The 19762-nt window shown below is 50.3% G+C and overlaps 8 protein-coding genes across 11 annotated transcripts; 3 read left to right on the top strand and 5 right to left on the bottom strand.

Annotated features, from left to right (window-relative positions):
• Positions 1-207: 207 nt before the first annotated feature.
• On the bottom strand, positions 208-2079 carry PV05_10666 (uncharacterized protein; the record flags this gene model as incomplete). Its single annotated transcript, XM_013457134.1, has 3 exons — positions 208-901; positions 947-1541; positions 1590-2079. 3 exons carry the CDS (start codon positions 2077-2079, stop codon positions 208-210), a joined length of 1779 nt encoding a protein of 592 aa, XP_013312588.1.
• A 702-nt stretch (positions 2080-2781) lies between these two features.
• On the top strand, positions 2782-4422 carry PV05_10665 (uncharacterized protein; the record flags this gene model as incomplete). Its single annotated transcript, XM_013457133.1, has 3 exons — positions 2782-3076; positions 3128-3770; positions 3816-4422. 3 exons carry the CDS (start codon positions 2782-2784, stop codon positions 4420-4422), a joined length of 1545 nt encoding a protein of 514 aa, XP_013312587.1.
• Positions 4347-6384, bottom strand: PV05_10664. 3 transcript variants are annotated; one of them, XM_013457131.1, is made up of 4 exons: positions 6276-6384; positions 6152-6192; positions 5000-6104; positions 4347-4951 (listed from the first exon to the last, which is right to left on the bottom strand). In XM_013457131.1, exon 3 carries the CDS (start codon positions 5900-5902, stop codon positions 5039-5041), a length of 864 nt encoding a protein of 287 aa, XP_013312585.1. In that variant the 5' UTR covers positions 5903-6104; positions 6152-6192; positions 6276-6384; the 3' UTR covers positions 4347-4951; positions 5000-5038. The 3 variants fall into 3 exon arrangements, with proteins under 3 accessions (XP_013312585.1, XP_013312584.1, XP_013312586.1); XM_013457130.1 differs by having other exon boundaries at positions 4347-5991; positions 6071-6104; XM_013457132.1 differs by having other exon boundaries at positions 4347-6104.
• Positions 6385-6640: 256 nt separating this feature from the next.
• PV05_10663 (uncharacterized protein) lies at positions 6641-9093 on the bottom strand. Its single transcript, XM_013457129.1, has 5 exons — positions 8662-9093; positions 8259-8614; positions 7472-8191; positions 7177-7425; positions 6641-7125 (listed from the first exon to the last, which is right to left on the bottom strand). Exons 1-5 carry the CDS (start codon positions 8782-8784, stop codon positions 6849-6851), a joined length of 1725 nt encoding a protein of 574 aa, XP_013312583.1. The 5' UTR covers positions 8785-9093; the 3' UTR covers positions 6641-6848.
• Positions 9094-9720: 627 nt separating this feature from the next.
• Positions 9721-14563, top strand: PV05_10662. 2 transcript variants are annotated; one of them, XM_013457128.1, is made up of 4 exons: positions 9721-11144; positions 11194-12459; positions 12506-13758; positions 13809-14563. In XM_013457128.1, exons 1-4 carry the CDS (start codon positions 10298-10300, stop codon positions 13938-13940), a joined length of 3498 nt encoding a protein of 1165 aa, XP_013312582.1. In that variant the 5' UTR covers positions 9721-10297; the 3' UTR covers positions 13941-14563. The 2 variants fall into 2 exon arrangements, with proteins under 2 accessions (XP_013312582.1, XP_013312581.1); XM_013457127.1 differs by having other exon boundaries at positions 9721-12459.
• On the bottom strand, positions 14206-15594 carry PV05_10661 (uncharacterized protein; the record flags this gene model as incomplete). Its single annotated transcript, XM_013457126.1, has 1 exon — positions 14206-15594. One exon carries the CDS (start codon positions 15592-15594, stop codon positions 14206-14208), a length of 1389 nt encoding a protein of 462 aa, XP_013312580.1.
• Positions 15595-15978: 384 nt separating this feature from the next.
• PV05_10660 (uncharacterized protein) lies at positions 15979-17433 on the bottom strand (the record flags this gene model as incomplete). The annotated part of the gene is made up of 1 exon (XM_013457125.1): positions 15979-17433. One exon carries the CDS (start codon positions 17431-17433, stop codon positions 15979-15981), a length of 1455 nt encoding a protein of 484 aa, XP_013312579.1.
• Positions 17434-18382: 949 nt separating this feature from the next.
• PV05_10659 (uncharacterized protein) lies at positions 18383-19676 on the top strand (the record flags this gene model as incomplete). The annotated part of the gene is made up of 2 exons (XM_013457124.1): positions 18383-18440; positions 18610-19676. The coding sequence occupies 2 exons, from the start codon at positions 18383-18385 to the stop codon at positions 19674-19676; spliced, it is 1125 nt and encodes a 374-aa protein (XP_013312578.1).
• Positions 19677-19762: the final 86 nt, after the last annotated feature.

The following is a 19762-nucleotide window of genomic DNA, read 5'->3' as shown; positions in this document are numbered from 1 at the left end:
TTGTAGCCATTCGATGTTTAATTACTAAGATCATAACAGGGCACAGGCTAAACTGAAAGCAGGCAGATCTACCAACGAGTATAGCATAAGACGGGATGTTCAACAGATCCCGGTTTGTTATATAGCACGCTCCCGACCAGGAGACTCCAGTGATGGCGGAATCAGAAAAATCATTCTGCTACTAGGATTATCCCGACACCTTCCCAATCAGGCTTGCTTAGTCTCTCCGTCCTTGACGTGCTTGTTACCACCAATTTCCTTCTCCAAGTGGACTTCGACATGGTTGGTGAAGTACTTTGAAGGATCACGGACCGCCACCGCACAACACATAGCAATCACGCCAAATGGGATTGAGGCAAGCCACGTAATCCGGAAACCGTAAGCGTAACCAAGGCGAGCCGCCTCAACACATTTCGAGAAAACGGATGCCGAGACAGAAGGTACAGTTGCAGCTTGACCAGGAACGCCGACAAGTGTCAACGAGACGGCCTCAATGAGGTCTGGGAGGTTCTTGGCCGAAATGCCTGCGTTCAATGCTACATCGCCAATTCGTTGAGGAACTTGCTTGGCTGAGATCTGGTTGAAGATGGAGGAGAAGACCACGGATCCTACAGCACCACCGAGAGAGCGGAAAGTCCCGATCAAGCCGATAGCAACGCCAAGGTCGCGCTGGGGAACATGCAGAGACGCAGTCGTGTATGAGTTCAAAGTCACCCATCCGAACGGAAGCATGGCCAGGAACTGCACAGCCATTACCCAGTTGATATTGTGTGGAGTGATTAGTGCTGCAAGGCCGAAGAAGAGCGTTTGCATAAAGACAGAGAAGGTCAACTGATAATGCACGTATTTGATGTAGTGCACAAGGCCAGGAATGATGACACCTCCGACAAGTTGACCAGCACTAAAATTGTTAGTGGCGTCGGTTTGAACACAGAAACCCACTCACCCTGAGGGAATTGAATAAACACCAATCTTGATGGGATCAGCCGTGTACAGGTAAAGTATGGTCTGCGCGTTCAGAGCAGATGCTGCGAAGAAGACCATGCCTGCAACGAAAACCAGCATCAAAAGTGATGAGAACTCCCGGAACATCTTGAACAGGTACCACGGAAAGAGCGGATCCTTGGCAACTTTGAAGTCATAGACAAAAGCTCCCAAGAAGACAATAAGACCGAGGATAAGAGGTGCTAAAGTGCCTGCACTCTTCCAGGGGTATGTGTTGCCGCCAGAATTGAGACCGAAGAGGAAGACAGCGAGACCTGAGACATAGAGAGCGGCGCCAAGAAAATCCAGCTGTTTGAATTCTTGCCACTTCGTGAGGCCGTCGGGACGTGGATGACTTGGCGGGAAGTAGACGAAGAGAGTGCCGATGAAGGAGAACGCGCCATAGCCTGCCGCGATGTAGAACATGACTCGCCAACTCGCATGTGACAGGAGAGCATTGGCAAGGAGGGTTCCTGCAATAGCCCAGCTGGCAAGGTTAAGTTCAGTCCATGCCAGACCGACACCACGCCACTTGTTCGGCAGGATTTCAGAGATACCTAGGATCAGTCAGCACAAGATGTTGCATGTCTCATTGTCTTTCATACCTGCATAGGCCACCGATACGGTTCCAATCGAGCCACCAAGTATTACTTCACCCGCAATGAGCTGATTCATCGAGTGTGCACTGGCCGCAACGGCCGCACCCACCACGGTGAGCAGCTGTCCCACTAGGATGACATATCTGCGTCCAAAGATATCTGAGAGCCTTCCTGCGATGGAGAATCCGACAGCGGCAGCTGCACCCCATCCAGATGGTATCCAAAAATCAATATTCTCACCCCCGAGGATCTGGCTTAATTGCACAAGAATAGGAGTGGCGAGGATGAAGCCGAAGATAATCGGACCCGTAAAGGATGTGCCGAGGAAAAGAGCAGAAAGGATGACAGAAAGGCTAAGCTTTTCAGCATGCTCGGGATTGTCTTCGAGTGCGGCTTTGTGAGGATCTTCGTATCCCGATGGAACATCACGATGCTCGGGGTGGGAGAGTTCAACCTCAGCGTCGACGGCTGCTTTGTTTCCAGGTGTGTCCTGCATGGTGAGAGGCTACTACAGAAAATCCACAGGAGGAGCAAGAACAGGGGAAGTTGAAGTATTCGAGGGACCATGGACTTTCTTGTACCCTCATATTTCCGCAATTACTCCAGATTGCTCCAAGCCATGCGGAGCACCCCGCAAGGCTTATAGTGCTTGAACCATGTAAGATTTTGGAAGAGGAGGTGGAGGATCCCCAACTTTTCGTGGATGATCGGTAGCTGTATCCATGGGGCTGGCGTGGGCACGCGTGGGCTACTCGTAGTAGGCTGTCCAGCGGACCGTCGTGGGTGGTCATTGTCCTGTTTCAGCATGATACGGACTACAAGGAAGAATTGTTAGGCCGAGCCAATCGGTAGATGTCGGTCTATCTCCAGACAAAAGCTTCATGCCAGATGTTGACTTAGGCCTCGGAGCAATTTTTGTAGCCGAATAATGCTAGTGACAACCACTTGGCGGTATCATGGCTGGAGAGTGCGTGAGAGTGAGAGTGAGAGACTCCGGGAGTCTCCCATCGACATTCTTCCATCTGTGGGACCCATCGTGGAACCATCACTGCCGAGCGTGAGATGCGGAGAAACTCCGTGATAAGTTGGAGAAATCCCACGTCCTCCACGTCCTCCACGTCCTCCAACATCGATATCCCTCGTCTAGAAACACACAAACTTTCGACTACATTCGTCTTTCATCTGCGCACAAGGAAAAATGATTGAGACGGCTGTTGCAGGCCGCGCCATTCCAGTATGGGCACCGCTCCTACTGGCCATCGCGTCCTATGGCGCGCTGGTTCTATATCGACTCTTCATTTCTCCCTTGAGTAAAATCCCTGGTCCATGGCTCACAAGAATATCCGCTATTCCGGAAGTCAACGCCCTCAAGGCCCAAAGACGCACCGACTGGGTGAACAGCCTCTTCTTGGAGAATCCTGGCGCAGTTGCTGTACGGACAGGCCCGAATTCAGTCTCGTTCAATCACCCAGATGCCGTCAAAGCAATCTACGGTATGCTGAAAATCCATATGTAGCCCAGCATTCAGTGACTCACTCCAACAGGCCATGGGAAAGGTGCAGAGGGCTTTGGCAAGTCAACTTGGTACGATGCTTTTTCGACAACCGGCGAATCGCTTTTTTCAACGCGTTCCAAAAAACGCCATGCTACCAAGAGACGAATGGTCGCGCACGGCTTCAGCATGCAATCTCTTTCCCTCTTCGAACCATACATGGACATGACAATGCAAAAGTTCCTCCAGAAGATGGATGAGTTCGCGAGCACCCAGCAACCCTTCGACATATATTTCTGGTTCGAGCTTTTCACCATGGATCTGATGGGAGAACTGGCCTTTGGACAAAACTTTGGAGCCCTCCAATCCGGTAAGCCGGTGCGGTACTCCAAGCTCGTGGAGCTCTCCCAGCGCTTTGCGAACTTGAGTGGGATGCTACCATTCGGCAAATACAATGTCAAAGTTCTCAGCTGGGTGCCGATCCCATATATCCAAGGACTGTATCAGGCAAGGCTTGAATACCTGGACTACGCTAGGAAGGCTTTGGAAAAGCGATTCCAAGACAATCGTCAGCAAGTTCTCCCCAGCGGCAAGCCGAGGCAAGATATCATGCAACGATTCATCGAAGCGCAAGATCCGGAAACCGGAGCACGTATGGATTTTCCAGAACTTAGAGCTGAGGCATCTTCCTTGATGTAATTGCCTCTTGCCTCAACTTGATAAATGCTGACTTTGGCTAGGGTCGCAGGAGCAAGTACTGGGAGCGTAACCATGAATTGGATGACGTACTATTTGTCAAAGAACCCCTCAGTTAAAGCCCGTATCATACAGCAACTGGAAAAAATGTTCCCGGACGACCTCGACGGATCCACACCTATTCCATTTGCAAAGCTACAGCATCTGAGCCTTCTAGAAGCAACTGAGATCGAATGTCTTCGCCTTCATCCTCCGATCGGGTACGCCATGCCAAGGATGACTCCATCCAGTGGTGCTGTCATCTGCGGAAAATTCATTCCCGGTAACGTCGATGTAGGTGTGCCTGCTGCCATTATTGGGAGAAATCCGGCAGTCTATCGTGATCCCAACAGTTGGCTTCCTGATCGGTGGCTGGACGAGAAAGCAGATCTGTCGACCATGAAATTGTGCTTTCTTGGTTTCGGCTATGGCAGCAGACAGTGTATTGGAAGGAACGTTGCCAATCAGTTTGTGATGAAGATGATTGCGACATTGTTGCTTAGATACGACATTCAACTAGAAGATCCCAACCTGGTACTAGGCTCGAAGGAGTTCACAATCATCAAGCCGGATAAGAATTATAATGTGATTCTGAGGCCAAGGAAGCATTGATTTGTTCGACACCAAGAATCAAAGTAGACCTCGGGATGGTCATCGGTGCTGAGAAGGATTTCAGAATGAGCGGTCATTGCTGGTCTTAACAGATCCCATGTTCCGTCCCCCATGGAGGTCCTCTAATATCAAATTATGAAAATATGATCCTGCTGCTCCTTTATGTTCAAGATTGCGCCCCGTAGCGAGGCAGCAAGAAAGCGAGGTCGCTGGTCCAGCTCTTCCAAATTTGGATCGCTATGGAGGTGTGTGCTTGTTGTTCGACCCCGCTGATAGTAGAAGTTACACGTAGGCTTGGAACTCGATGATCGAGAACTCATATGCTAATGGATCAGAACGACAAGATCAAAGCAATGAGATTGCGGATCTCGCCCAAGGTTGTGGCTTGCCTCATCACACTTGCCTTGCCGGTGCCTGAGCGATGGACCAAGCATTAGCCTGAGTTCTGATAGGATGGCCTGATTTGCACGTTGGACTACCGTTGTTTGCTTTTGAATGCCATGCCATTCACCGTGGTCGAGCCAGCGTCCTAGTAGTCAGCTAAATCGCAGTAACAGTCGTCCAAAAAGGTTCATACCGAGGAATTGTACAAGGATTCCAACCAACCATGATGCTGTTATCCACATGTTAACTGTGGCACTTTCAATATGGATACCAGACCATGGCATGCCACAGCCACATCACGTATCAGTTGCGAATTCCCGTACGCCGCATATAGTAGCGTCGTCCGCAAAGCCACGGACAACTGTGTCACTAGCAAAGGCAAGTCCAACGCCGTGGTGGTTGTTTCGAATCGCTCAACGCTCATTATTGCCTCTGAAAAAGGTGAACGTTTGATGTCCAGCTCGGATATGCTGTTCATGTCGGAATGCGGTCGCCAATGGAAGACGATCCAGGACGCTCTTGTGAGATAGTGTAACATTACACGCTTTAACCCTTCTCCTAGATTGGGGCTTTTAACCGGGTCAACAAGATTAACAGTCCAAGACTTGGTTGACAGAACCACTGAGAGTGCGTAATCGAGCCGAAACCTTGGCTCAGGATTGGTTACAGATGGTAACGACTGCAAGGCTCTCACCAATGCATTGACGCACGTCATGAAACTTTGATCAATTTCCTCGCCGTTCGCCTTTGCCTGCCGGCTGAGTTTCAAGCAATGGTAGAGATGACATTTGTACTCTTCCCATCTGCCAGTCCAGATCGCCACGAATACCAGGAGTAACGAGGTGGCGACTGTCAACACAGAGAGTTGCTTTTCCTTAAGCACGCATCTTATTGCGGAATGCATGCCCATAACTGATTGTTTCAATAGTGATGCTTGTAAGTCCGAAGTGCTCGATAAGCTGGTCTCCAGCTCGAGAGCTGTAGAGGCTGCAGAGATCAAAGCATTCTTAGTGGGCTCGAAATGGTATGCCAGTTGCGGAAGGTAGACGCCAAGCGCACCATGAAGAGCATTGACAGGGTTACCTCCGCTTTCCATACCAGTAAGCCGATGCCAGGATTGCAGCGCAAGCTTTTCTGCTTGGGTATAGTAGGGCAACGGTTCCAGAAGTCTTTCAGTGCCCAGTCCTTGAGAGGACGCAGCCTTCGTAAGTACATGGCCGCTAGGCTTCGAAGGATCGAAGATCCAGGTATTTGGGTTACTGACATATCCCTCGCACGTCTTGCCTGCCAAAATGCAGCTAGAACAAGTCAGAGCAATGAAGTATCTGTATGGTAGGCCGTGTACCGAAATCTGGCTTTCCCTCATCGCATTTGATCCGACGTTTCCTATGGACAACGTTAGCCCTTACCGTGGTCCGGATAAGGCATCCTGCGAGATTGTCGCCAGTCTAGGAGAATGTGATGCTTACTTGCAGGTCTCGCAGCCGCTTCTTGTCTTATTGTGCCATCTTTCACACCGCTGAGATGAAGCGCGGACGTGTATATTCTTTTTCCCGACTTCTGTCATCGAAACATAAGCGGCTTTTTTAGTAGATGGAAGGACAGTAAGAGAAGTGGTCGAGATATTTTGGTAAGAGGATTCCCGCCCGCAACATTTGGACTTAGGGCAGGTATACCGAAGTGGGTTCGCTAGGCTGCATTAGGCCTAGTGTTCCCTTCCATGACGCCTAGTAGGCCCCTAGCTCCCCCAGGCCCTGCCACATAACCCCTACATAGTACTGCCTACCCAAAAGTGGGGATTGACCTCACTCCGTACTTCGAATGACACCAAGTAACATTGATTGTTGTATACGATCATAAGGTTTTACCTCATACCTACACAATCTCAGTAAATTCAGATTCGCAGCCATAGTCGGACATCTTTGGTTTAGGAGGCGCCTCGAATCATTAGTCTACAGTATCGTTGCTCGGATTCGAGCTCTGCATTGCAAACCATCTTGTCCGTATCCCATACTCATTAAGTCGTCCAGGACAGGACCTCTTCACTTCTCGATTCTCGAGTGTCTTGGTGTCCCAGACGAATCCTGAGATGGTGGAGATTGCCTGACAAAGGTCTGCCGGATACAGTCCCCCTCCCACTTGCAAGGGGCCCATGCGCCCATGCCGTATCTCTCTGGTGCTCTTCGAACACCTCTTCCACCACCGCCAACAATGAGGTTGCCAGGGCGGTACTCAGGGGCCATTTGCATACGTTTGATTACGGAGTTGTGGATCTGCGCGTCTGCTGGGATATCCCGGGGCTCTCCCATCGGGAGCGGCCTAACAAGGTCAAATGACCGATCTGAAAAGGAGTTCTCGTGGATGACTTACCAACGAATAGGTTTCCAGCTTCCATTCTTTTGTAGGTCCATTCTACGAAATGGCAGGTATTCCATCATCTTCCATAGCAACACATTTGCCCATGAGCCTCCCTTTCCTCGTTCCAAGCAATCGTGAATCACCCCAGTGCTACAGCTGTCTTCCAGCGCTTGGAGGAACGACTGATGGGTTTCGGGATCTTCCAAACGTTCACCAGTATTGCTCACTTTGTGAGGAATGCAATTCAGTCGAGCCATTTTGCTGCGCCGAGTCAGTAACAAGTGAAACAAAATCTTCAATAGCGTACACTGGATCAAGTGGCAAACCTGCCTTTTCTGCTTCGTGTACCATCCATACAAGAGGCGCGTGGCTGAGCATCCATTTCTCGCCGATGGCTTTCGGCCAGCCTCCTCCGATGTCAGCATGCCCTCCAGCAAACCAGACCTCTTGGATGTCTTGCGAACGTGTCGCCTCAGACCATTTCCGTCGAAATTGTTTGGCACCCGCTCGCGCGAATTCTTCACATTCGGGCAAGTTCTCTGTGCTGGGAGTCTGCATGGGCATGCCTAGGCTTTCGTTAGAGCTTGGTGGCCCGGTTTGGAACGGGGTGGACAAGTACGCCCTGTGGCGGAAAGCGTGAGCGTCAGTCTTCTCGGTACGGATGGGCTCGGCAGGACTGGCTTCGGAGATTTTGATGCTGGGTTCGGGGCTCGGAGCAACTTCGGTGGATGCATGCATCTGACGCCCATCGTCTTCTACTTTCTCCCTCATGTCAGGAAAGTCGGAGCCATAGCGATGGACACCAGGAGCTTGTTTGTCTTCAGCTCGAGGTTTGGCTTCACCTATGAGATCTTGCCTGAATTTGGCTCTTCGCTCGTCAATAGAGACGGCGTGTCTGATGATTTTGGCAGAAGCCCGAGCAGTGTATGGAAACTTGTTGCGTTGCATCCAAGCAGCTTCAAACCGGGGAACTGAATTGACCGTGTCGAATAGTCCCATGAATCGAATCCTGCGAACTGGCCTGCTGCTGTTGTCGGTATAAGTCAGCGTACATTGACGGACTGGCCCAAATCGGACAGCAAGTGGACACTCACAAAGTCTCTCTGAATCCGCGCATGAAAGCATATTGGTTGGCTTCATCCTCTTTAGCCTTCTTGCTGCCGTCATTCGTTCTTGAAGCCCACTTGGCATATGTCTTCCAGGCAAACCTGATGAGCTCTTCATTTCCAGCACTCAACAAGCCAATATGGTCAAGCATCTCGGCCAGGAAACGAGCAGTGTATGCTCCACGACTGAAGCCAAAGAAGTATAGGTCATCTTCACAGCTGTAGTATCGCATCAGGAATTTATATCCACCCATGACATGGTCCGCGAAGGAGGAGCCGACAGCCGAGTCTTTGGCTTTGAGGCACCAAGAGCGAATTCGACCGGGCAGGGACGTTGTTTGTATCTGGATCGTTAGCGCCTAGCCCTACGAACGCTTCGTCCCTTGCGTACTGAATGAGTCGCGATGTAGGTTCCAATACCAGGTTGGTAGAAGGTGTACATGGTAGCATCACTCCGATCAAGCATGCGATATAGCTTCAAGATATTGCTGTCGGCATCGGTGCCGCTGAACATGTTCCCGGTGCCCTACAACAATGTCAGCAGTAGTCTCGAACATTTAAGGGAAATGACGACGTCAAAGCAAAGGACGAAGACATTCTTCTGGCGTGTCTGAGTAGGATCTGGGAAGGTCATTGCCGCAAATTGCTGATGCCAGGGCCTGTGAGCGACTGGGGACGCCAAAAGTCTTTTGCCCAAGGCGAGGCTGAGACTGAAGGTATGTCCGGAGGCCCTCTCGGCCGCGATGCCTCTTCTTGTTCACGAGTTTTATCAAGCGTACACGCCCGAAGCATTTGTCTGCACATTCCTGCCATTGCAAAACCGACTGCGAGTTATCGTGCTTCGGTCTGCCACGCCATGCTCTTCAGGTATGACCTTTCAATTGACCGCCGAAATTCTTACGTTCGGGCAATGATAGCCGGCTTGAGCTGTCAGTGGTAGTGCTGGGATTGAGATGCGACGATTTCGAGTCGTGTGAAACGTTGGCGAGAGAGTGGGTTGGCAGTGAAAGACTGCGTTGACGAGCCGGGTGACACGCAACAAGCATGCATGCATCGGTAGCAGGAGCGCCTTGCGTTCAACATTTCAATTCTGCCTGCACTACGGAGTACCGCCATGATCAGAGGTGTCTTGGGCGCATCAACAGATCAGGCAGCTGTTTCATTGCCTCGACTATGCCAACGCAGGAGTCGCACTGTAGAGCGCGGGTCACCGTCGCGATCCAGAGCCAAAGCAATGTCCTGCGCGAACAGGTCAGTATTGCGCGGAAGATCAAGAATGCAGAGCCGATATAGTGGAGGGTTTGGTCTCAACACAAGAGATCGACTTCCAGGACTGCGCGCTGCTGGCTCGCTGGGCGCGCAAAGGTCTGTGTGGTTTGTGTGCTTTTCAGTGCACCCCAATTCTTCCCCTCATTCCAGTCGCGCTTCGAATAACAACCTCAATTACTCCGTAACACATGTCTTCTGTCACCATAATCATTGCAATGGATTCGATTCGATCTCTCACTTCCTTGCTTCACGTAAAAGACCAACTATGAATCCTGTGGGCAGCGGACGCAGTTACACTTGACCTGCTCGTGTGAGCAACGTCTACGGAGCCCTGGCCCAATGGGTTCCCTTGCACTCGCTCTGTCTCAACACACCGAGCCCAAGCTCCGAGCCATGATGTGCACAATCAACTATCATGTACCTCCCCGTTCCTCATCTTACGTGACTTGTCCTACGTTATCGTATGCGTGACCGCTCCTGAGCAATGCACAAGAGGTGACTCGGATCGAGCTGGCCTGGACATGCCGTCTCCTGGCCGATACACCGCTGGTTGATCAAATACGATGGCGCAGCGATTTCCTGAAGACTGAAATCCCCTACGACATGGCGTCGCTCTGGCGTCTCACTCTCTCCCTTGATCGATCGTACGAATGCTCTGCAAGACTGAGTATACCTTGTCGCTTCTATCACCCGCCTCGGAGGGCATCCTACCTGCACTCTTCACTCGACGCCCATCTCGATCATTTCCGTAAGGGGAGATGCCTCTTTTACGAAGACTCTCGTCAAGCTTCAAAAAGAAGATGGTCACACAAAAGAATAGGGCCACTGCGAATGGGAACTTGACACCAGTCGACGAAGCCGGCGCTCCAGAACAAAATGGCACTCAGCCTGGATGTTCTGTTGCTCAGAGCCTCGCAAAAACGAAAGATGTTCACTGGAACACTTCATACAATCCCCCCTCCCCTTCAGCAGCGCAAGAGCCAGTAACAGCGGGTGCGGGTGCGGGTGCCAGTGGTCCGGCAACACGCAAAGATGTCGAGAACTTCTTCCAAGAATTTGCACAGCTGCTACACGCTTCTCGACGCACACTTCCTACTCAATCTGGTGACGGTCAGTATCTGGATCAGGCAGAATCCTCGGGACTTCTGGCAGATCTCAAGTCTCTTGGGCTGAAAGACGTAAAGACAGTGACGCACATGTTGGAAGACAAGGCCAGTGGGAAAGCTCAGGACGATCGAGAGCTGCACATGGAGGAGATCATGCAACTCATAGCTGCTCTTCCTGATCGTTCAGCAAATCGCGTCGAGCTGACCAGCATGTTGCTGGATGTGCTCTGGAACTCGCTACAACATCCCCCAATGTCCTACCTTGGCGACACCTTTCGCTACCGATCTGCAGATGGGTCCAACAATTCCTACATCTTCCCGAAGCTAGGGGCAGCCAATACGCCGTATGCTCGCTCGGTGTCTCCCGTCATCGTTCAGCCCGGCGCTCTTCCGGATCCCGGATTGATATTCGACTCTCTCCTAGCACGCGAGGATTTCAAGCCCCATCCAAACAAGGTTTCGAGTATCTTTTTCAACTGGGCGTCGTTGATCATTCATGGTTTGTGTTTGTCCTGTCCTTTGCTCCTTGTCGTCTCACTCTGTACCAGATCTCTTTCAAACCGATCACCATGACTACAGTATTAGCAAGACATCCAGCTACCTCGATTTGTCTATCCTGTACGGAGATACTCAATCCGATCAAAACAATATGAGAACCTTCAAGGATGGCAAAATCAAGCCCGATTGCTTTGCGGAGGAGCGCCTTCTGGCGTTCCCTCCTGCTTGCGGAGTCATGTTGATCATGTTGAATCGCTTTCACAATTACGTTGTCGAGCAGCTAGCACTAATTAATGAAAATGGTCGATTCACCAGACCATCCGATCGACTGCCGAAGGACGGAGCGCCAGCAGCTTGGAGAAAGTATGACAATGACCTCTTCCAGACGGGCAGACTGATCACTTGTGGACTCTATATCAACATCACACTGTACGACTATCTTCGGACCATTGTCAACCTGAACAGAACTAACAGTACCTGGACTCTGGATCCGCGACTGGACAAACCAAAGACATTCGGCAGCGATGGCACACCTCGCGGGATCGGTAATCAAGTGAGCGCAGAGTTCAGCTTGTCCTACCGGTGGCATTCCTGCATCGGCCAGATGGACGAAGCCTGGACTGAAATGGTGTACCAAGAACTGTTCGGGAAAGCCCCAGATAGTGTCTCTCTCCAGGAATTGATGGCTGGGTTGGGCAAATATGATCACGAACTCCCAGCAGATCCACTCGCAAGACCTTTTGCACATCTCAAGCGTTGCGCAGACGGCAAATTCGACGACGGCGACCTTTCAAAAATTATGCAAGCCGGAGTTGAGGAGGTTGCCGGAGCATTCGGAGCCCGCAACATTCCAAAATGTCTACGTGCCATCACCATCCTCGGGATCATGCAAGGAAGATCTTGGAATCTTTGCACGCTCAACGAATATCGCAAGTTTTTCGGGCTGAAAACGTACGATACCTTTGAAGAAGTCAATCGGGATCCTCACATCGCCGAGCAATTGAAGCATCTCTACGAGCATCCTGACTACATTGAACTTTATCCCGGTCTGGCTGTGGAAGAATACAAAGAGCCAATGGCTCCTGGAGTCGGTATTTGCCCTACTCATACCGTCTCACGCGTCGTTCTGTCCGACGCTGTTGCCCTCGTCCGCGGAGACAGGTTCTACACACTCGATTACAATCCCAAAAACCTTACAAACTGGGGATACCTTGAAGTAGCCTATGACTTGGGCGTCAATCAAGGTTGTGTTTTCTACAAGCTTATCCTCCGAACACTGCCAAACCATTTCATGCCCAACAGCATCTATGCCCACTGTGAGTATATCTGCCGGCCGGAGCTAACGAGCTAACGAGCCTTTAGATCCTATGACAGTGCCCGCCGAAAATGCGAAAATCATGCAGAACCTCGGCCGATATCACGACTATGACTGGAGCCGACCAACATACATTCCTACCAGAGTCAACTTGACTTCGTATCAAAGTGCCAAATATCTTCTCGAACGTTCTCAGGACTTCACAGTCATGTGGAATGACGGTCTCAGCTTCGTCATGGGTGAAGGAGGTAGGAAGTTTTGCTTGGGAGGCGATACTGTGCTTCATCGGAAGCAGCGAGAACTCATGCATGGGCTCCTCTACCGTGAGAAGTGGCATGAACATATCAAGAATTTCTATGAGTACATCACCCTTCGCCTTCTGCATGAGAAGAGTTGTACGATTGCCGGCATCAATCAGGTCGATTTGACGCGAGATGTGGGAAACCTTGCCCATGTTCACTTTGCGGCCAACGTGTTTTCTTTGCCACTCAAGACTGCAGAGAATCCGGCCGGTATCTTCACCGAGCAAGAAATGTGGATGGCGATGAGCGTCATTTTCACCGCAATCTTCTTTGACTTCGAGCCTACCAAGTCTTTCCCACTCCGGCTTGTGGCCAGGAAACTGGCAACTATGCTTGGTAAACTGATCGAGATCAACGTCAAGTCTGTCACGACGACATCATTTGCTTCCAACTTCCTGGACTCCTTCCGGGAAAACGAAAATGCTCTTGCTGAATACGGCATTCATATGATTCGTCGCCTTAGCCAATCTGGCATGAGCACATACGACGTGGGATTGAGCCAGATCATGCCGACTGCTGTCGCGATGGTGCCGAACCAGTCTCAGGTCTTCAGCCAAATCATGGACCATTATCTCAGCGACGAAGGTCTCGAGCATCTTCCGGAGATTCAACGTCTGGCAAGGATTGACAGCAGAGAATCCGATGAGAAGCTTCTTCGCTACGTCAATGAGGGCATCCGTCTGAATGGTACGTTCGGCAGCTACCGTCGAAGTGAGGTTAGCCACGTCTTCAACGACGATGGCAGGCAGGTAGCCGTCAAACCGGGTGACAAGGTCTTCTGCAGTTTTGTTGGAGCAGCAAGGGATCCCAACATCTTCCCAAATCCCGACCGCGTCCGCCTTGATCGACCCAGGGATTCTTACCTCCATTACGGGATCGGAGACCACACTTGCCTGGGAAAGGAAGCGAGTATGGTCGCACTCACTGCTATGTTAAGGACGGTGGGTAAGTTGCAAAATCTCAGGCGTGCACCAGGACCGCAGGGGCAGCTGAAGAAGGTGAGCAAGCTAGTGGCAATATCAGCCAAGCAATACTAATTGTCTCGTAGGTTCCACGACCTGGAGGGTTTTATGTCTACATGAGGGATGATCATGGCTCATATTTTGTTTTCCCGTGTACTTTTAAAGTACATTATGACGGACCTCTCCCATCATTTCGCAGAGGAAGAGCAGAGCACTGACGCTGCACGGTCAGATAGGTCTGCCGCACTTCCAGACATTTGTCTTAAAACCGTATGAGAAGCTTCTGGGTTGTTTCAATGTTTCCCATGCGTGCTTGTTCATCAATCGGTATCTTGAACTGCGTCAAGCTCACAAAATGCCGGAACTACTACCTGGGATCCAAGCAGCTACCTCTCACGCTGGCTTGATATGGCTACAAATGTTGTTCCAAACTTGAAGCAACAGCTCGGCAACGGAACGGCTTTCAAACCCGCTTAAACCATATCAAGCTGAGGAACAAAGCCCGATATCTTTCAACAGTTCGCCCGCCACAATGTCAATACCCGCAGTCTTGAGGTCCTCGATTCCAAAATTGATGAACAGTACGTCGTCGCTGTACCCATGGTACTTCTGTCCTTGTGATTTCCAAGTGATCGAGGTCACGTAAAACATCTCGGTCTGATTCCAAGTTTCCAATGATTCGAACTCTGGACCTTTCGGTCTTTTCTCTCCAGCCTTCCCCCTACCATGGATCCAGATCGGCTTCGAAGAGATAGCATGAAGTTCAAATGGAGAGGTACGTTTGAACAGCATCACATAGGGTTCGTACACACTGTGAAAGGAATAGAAACTTTTGTGCTGAAAGATGCTCAGAATGTATGTGTTCGAGTCGTTGGGCTCGCAAGTCAGGTCGGACCGTTTGCATAGTGTTACTGAGAGAGAATTTGTTGCTTGGTGAATTGATTCGAGTTGTTCAGCCACCTTTGGCATGTACCGTTGCATGCATTTCTCGTCACTGTACCTGGCCAGAGGCGCGAGGTCTTGCCCAACCGACCCATCATATCCTAGTTTCGCATACACACGATTGGGTGCAATATCGTAATGGGCGTACACTTCTCCATGTTTGTCCCAAAATACGAACCAATTCTTCTCAATAAGGCCCAGCGGAGGAGGTCTCTGGAGCTCGGTCGCCATTCGGAACTCATTTCCAACAACAGGCTCATACCCCCAGTCGACCAGCATTCTGAAGTCTTGTATCCATTGACCGAAGCAAGTATAGGCTGAATTCGACCCAAACACAACGTATGGGGAACTTGGACCGTAGAATACCCGCGCATCATGCGGGCCGATGTTGAGTGCAAAGTAGGATAAGTCACCTACGCACTTGTCGCCTATTGTTGCTGCTATCGGGAGGATCTTTGGCGACTTGATACATGCAAGCTTGCCCTTCTTGAACTTCGCGTCACAGACTAGCTCTGCAAACCAGACTGAGTTGTTGATTGTGCTCCTTTGCAGTTGAGCTACGATGATCCACGTCTCGGGTTGCGTGGGATGTGGTATGATGCTAGGGTTTATGGCGTCTTCGGCCCCAAAGTCAATTGAGAAATATTTCCCGCTTTTGGTCGATACTGAGAAAACTTCAATATGAGTGTCCGAAATGGTTTGCTGGGAGGAGTCATATTTCCTGAATGGAGCCAGCCATGATGGTTTATCTTGTCCGACAAAGGAGGAGTGGTGACCATCGACCGTCGCCTCGACCACATCAGATGGCCATCCGCCGCTTTGAGCATGTAATCTGACAGAGTAACGACTATGATAGATGAGAGCAAGGACAGCTATGAAGAGTAGAGGCGTAAGAAGAAATGCAAGTCGCCGGAAGTTCTTGACCAACATGGTATTGGTAAGAGGAGCAGAAACATGGTTGTGGATGGGTATGGTTTGAGGGGAGTCGCCTCAGATATATATCCCTTGCAATACTACCGAGGTATGGTGGAATTGACCGGGTTCAATCTTTGGACCTTCTCAAATCCCTGTCAGAGTACGGAGTACTTCCCTGACATCATTTAAATTTATAGATTTATTACGCTGCTTATTATGCCTGTGAATCTGTCCAAAGTATTGGACCACAGACTGCTTTTATTTCCGTCGTCTTCTCACCTAGCCAACTGCCATGTGCACGTGTTCGTCGTGGCCATCATTCACTATGTACTCATTCCATACTTCACAATCTCCCGCCTACATGATCCACCAGTACCGTTGTGAGCTACATTTCTGCGCCTATAGCTTTGTGGCGGACATCTGTGTTTGACTGTAGAGCCACTGCGAGAATTTGACGCTAGGCTCGTCAATCAATGTCGTTGCTATCTCTGCAACCCAAAGCGTCAGTGGCAGAAGCACCAGCTGAGGTAGCAGAAAGCTCAACTCCAGCCCGAAGGGTCCAGTCTTTGGCAGTGGAAATACATTGATCCAACCTGGTGCGGTAAGAGCATGGGATTCCTTTGTCCAACCAACGGCGGCGTATACCCTGTCACCCAAGGACCACAGTATCGGGCCGTGGACCAGGTAGAACGCAAACGAGATTCGGCCTAGATACTGATTGGATCTCGTCTCAAAGAATGCCTTGAGCCCAGAGATCCGCGAGATCGAGGCCACAAGCAATATCGAAGCCCAAAACAAGTAGAACCACTTGTAATCGAAGACTGCTTGTGGTTTGAACAATGACAGGTAGAACCATCCAGGTGAGTTCTTGAGGACATGAATATCCGAGCTGTAAGCCGGGCAGCCACCAAGATAAAGGCTTACGAGGAATAACCCGTAGTATATTGGTGTCTTGAAGCGTCCCAGTGTTGATAAGAAGTATGGCAGCTTCTGGCCTTGCTCCAGAAGGTCGAGGTCGCATAAGAACATCCCGGCCATGAAGATTGCGCAAAAAGCGCCGTCCACAATGTACATGAAGTAAATGATGAGACACAATTCACACCATAGCCGTGTATTCCTGGTACACCTCGAGAAGGCTTGCAGCGCAGTATATATCACGATCGAGCCTTTGAACTCAACTGGAATGGACCATGTATGAAAACTGTAGCTGAACCATGGTTGACCTCCAGTAGTAAATACGAAGCTGAAGTTCTTGAACTCGCAGTACCAACTCCAGAGTTCTTCTCGATAACTTGGCTTAGGCTCTGACTCAGTTCGATATTTGAAGACGTGCCAGGATGTCATGTACAGGAACGTTGTGCAGAAGACGGGTATAAACAGCCGTAGCCAGCGTCTGAATAGTGCAGACGCGAGGTTGTCTCCAAGCCTCATGTATTCTCCGGAATGAATCATGGCCATTGGCTTCATGGATAAGACATAGGCGGACATGACGAAGAATACTGTGACCGCGAAGTGGCCGCCTGAGAAGAACGTCCGTATAAAGGGTAGACAGACAAAGTAACGTTGATTGTCATAGCCATATGCGTTCTCCAATATTCGATCCGGGGAAAGTACATCGTGCGCCCATAACTCATGATGTCCCCAGTAGACTATCAATGCTGCGAATCCTCTGAGGCCGTCCAGATACGCCGTTCTTCTGGTCTTCTCTTGGCGCGGTTGAGCACTGCTCATGAATGAAGGCTTGACTAGTTTAAGGAGCCATTGCTTTGCACGGCTTGCTGAAGACGGTTCTGCGAGCGGGTCAAGGTCCTTCCAGTAACCTTTCTCCAAAAGGCTGTCGTTCTGACGAGACATCTGAGGTAGGTGGAACAAGATCGTGCAAGTGAGTGAGTGAAGGTAGGTTTGCAAAGCAGGGTGCGAACTCTGTGCAACCTATGGTTTTAGTCCGAATTGTTCGAAGCGAGCAGCTTGAAGAAGACCAAAAGTTGGATGGCACCCCTCTGCTCAATCATTGTGACCGTCGTGACTAGCATGCCGTCACCCGCTGGAAGTCCCTTCGACTTTCACATGCAACAAGCTGAGAGATGTATCATCCCGAGGCAAATGGATCCCTTCCTCGAAGGGATCAAGGTGGAAGTACAGAAGCAAAGCTCTAGTTTACGAGCGCATCACATGTAGCGGTCCATCCTCGATACCACCTTGTGACTGTTTGTACCCGAGAGCCGCGGTTCGTTAACCTGGGGTGTAGTTGCAAAGTTCCTTAGTAGAGTGGCTCTTTTCTCCCTCATAGATATCATTGGCCGCAGTACCACAAGGAAGGTCGGTAGGCGCCGCCTCCGCAGTTGAATACCGCCATGATACAATAAGTGTGTACCGCATTTCTTGTCGATCTTGCAAGGTCCAGCAGTGCACGGATGGGGTGTGTGGAGTGAAACTAACATTGCATTGCATTGCATGAGAAGCTTATTCGTTATCTCCCGGGAGGCATCCAGGGAGGAGCATTTGCATAAACATACAGTACCAAGGCATCACCGCTAGGACCAAGTGGGAAAATACCTCCGTTCGGAACGAAACGAAAGCGTTAATGCTTCCTGGAAGATACCATCATTGTCAAGTTGCTCATGGTCTAATGGTACCGTGTGCACCATTCTATCGCAATCTCATAGATTTCTCACTTCGTCCCCAGCGTTTGACGTCAGAAACGCTTCGGAACGCATTTTCATAGCTCTCTTGTTTTCGTGCCCCGCTAGTAGATGCCAGCGAGATCTGCATGAGCAGCTGCTGAGCGGAAAGCCATGCAACGATGGTTCATCGGAAATTGAAAATAAAGTGCCGAGGGTACATCAGGGTGCATCTGCCCAGTCAGTGCCTGACTTGTGTGGCACGGACACTGAACACGTTGAAGCCAAATGCATAATCCAACAACACCGGTCTTTGGTGGTTGCTTGCCCAAGCAGATCCGCAGAGCCTTGCCTGTATGCCTCATCTTGACACTGTTGGCCCTTTTCTTATCGACAGCCGGGTCATTAGGGGAGTTCAGCGCTGATGTATCATACCACGCCTCCCTGACAAGTGGTAAATTCCCAAAGAAGATTTGGCAGACATGGAAGGTCGATCCATTGGACTTCGAAGAACGAGATCTGACAACTGCAAGAACTTGGATCTTGAAGAACCCAGAACATAGATACGAGGTCTTGACGGATCAAAACGACTTATACTATGTGGAAACATATTATGGCCCAGCTGGTTTCAACCGACCGGATATTGTACGCACATACCGGTCCCTTACTACAAAGATCGTCAAGGCGGACCTACTGCGATATCTCATCATGTATGCAGAAGGTGGAGTCTATACGGATATTGACGTCGAGGCTCTCAAGCCCATTGAGCGCTTCATACCCGGTCGATACAACGAAAGGGATGTCGACATGGTTATTGGCGTTGAGATTGATCAGCCAGAGTTCAGGAACCACAGTATCTTGGGAGGCAAGTGCGAATCATTCTGTCAATGGACCTTCATGGCCAAGCCTCGACTTCCAGTAATGATGAGGCTCGTCAACAATATCCTGAAGTGGCTTAATGAGGTTGCTTCAAAGCAAGGAGTAGCAATTTCAGACATTCATCTTGATTTCGACGAGGTGATTAGCGGAACTGGACCGTCCGCTTTCACTCGAGCAGTTATTGAAGATATGGCTGCTCGTACTGGTGAAACACTTCGTTGGGATTGCTTCCACAATCTAGGCGAGTCGAAACTTGTGGGCGGGATCCTGGTGCTCACGGTCGAGGCGTTCGCAGCCGGGCAAGGGCATTCGGATTCCGGCAACCATAATGCTAAAACAGCCTTGGTCAAGCACCATTATCATGCATCCGGCTGGCCGACCGCTCATCCTCGATACACCCATCCCGTATATGGAGAGGTCGAGAAGTGCAATTGGGATGCAGAGTGCATCAGACAATGGGACGCCAACAAAGCAGCATTCGAGGGACTGTCACCTGAAGAACAGGCAAATCAAATTGCCATGAAAGAAGCCGCTGAAGCAGCGGCGGCGGCTGCTGAGGGGCTTGTCCCTTTGGAAGCACAATTGACCATTCCATAGTGATCAGGCGGTAAACTCCAAGGACACCTAATTCTTTCAATCAAAGTATATCAAAATCATGTTATAATTGAACCCCTGAAAATGCC

The sequence above is a fragment of the Exophiala xenobiotica genome (assembly GCF_000835505.1).
Source record: "Exophiala xenobiotica strain CBS 118157 unplaced genomic scaffold supercont1.6, whole genome shotgun sequence".
Lineage (NCBI taxonomy): Eukaryota > Fungi > Ascomycota > Eurotiomycetes > Chaetothyriales > Herpotrichiellaceae > Exophiala > Exophiala xenobiotica.
The sequence above is the reverse complement of the archived record's forward strand: the minus strand, read 5'-3'. Positions and strand labels throughout refer to the sequence as shown.

What these genes read in the sequence shown, in the direction of transcription:
- PV05_10664 (XM_013457132.1), bottom strand. Translation starts at nt 5,902, where the DNA reads ATGGAAAGCGGAGGTAACCCTGTCAATGCTCTTCATGGTGCGCTTGGC.
- PV05_10663 (XM_013457129.1), bottom strand. Translation starts at nt 8,784, where the DNA reads ATGTTCAGCGGCACCGATGCCGACAGCAATATCTTGAAGCTATATCGC. An exon ending in GGTTTGCCACTTGATCCAGT is followed by an intron (nt 7,426 to 7,471) that starts GTACGCTATTGA and finishes GACTCGGCGCAG; the next exon opens with CAAAATGGCTCGACTGAATT. An exon ending in AGCTGGAAACCTATTCGTTG is followed by an intron (nt 7,126 to 7,176) that starts GTAAGTCATCCA and finishes TGACCTTGTTAG; the next exon opens with GCCGCTCCCGATGGGAGAGC.
- PV05_10662 (XM_013457128.1), top strand. Translation starts at nt 10,298, where the DNA reads ATGCCTCTTTTACGAAGACTCTCGTCAAGCTTCAAAAAGAAGATGGTC. An exon ending in GGCGTCGTTGATCATTCATG is followed by an intron (nt 11,145 to 11,193) that starts GTTTGTGTTTGT and finishes ACTCTGTACCAG; the next exon opens with ATCTCTTTCAAACCGATCAC. An exon ending in CGCAGGGGCAGCTGAAGAAG is followed by an intron (nt 13,759 to 13,808) that starts GTGAGCAAGCTA and finishes ATTGTCTCGTAG; the next exon opens with GTTCCACGACCTGGAGGGTT.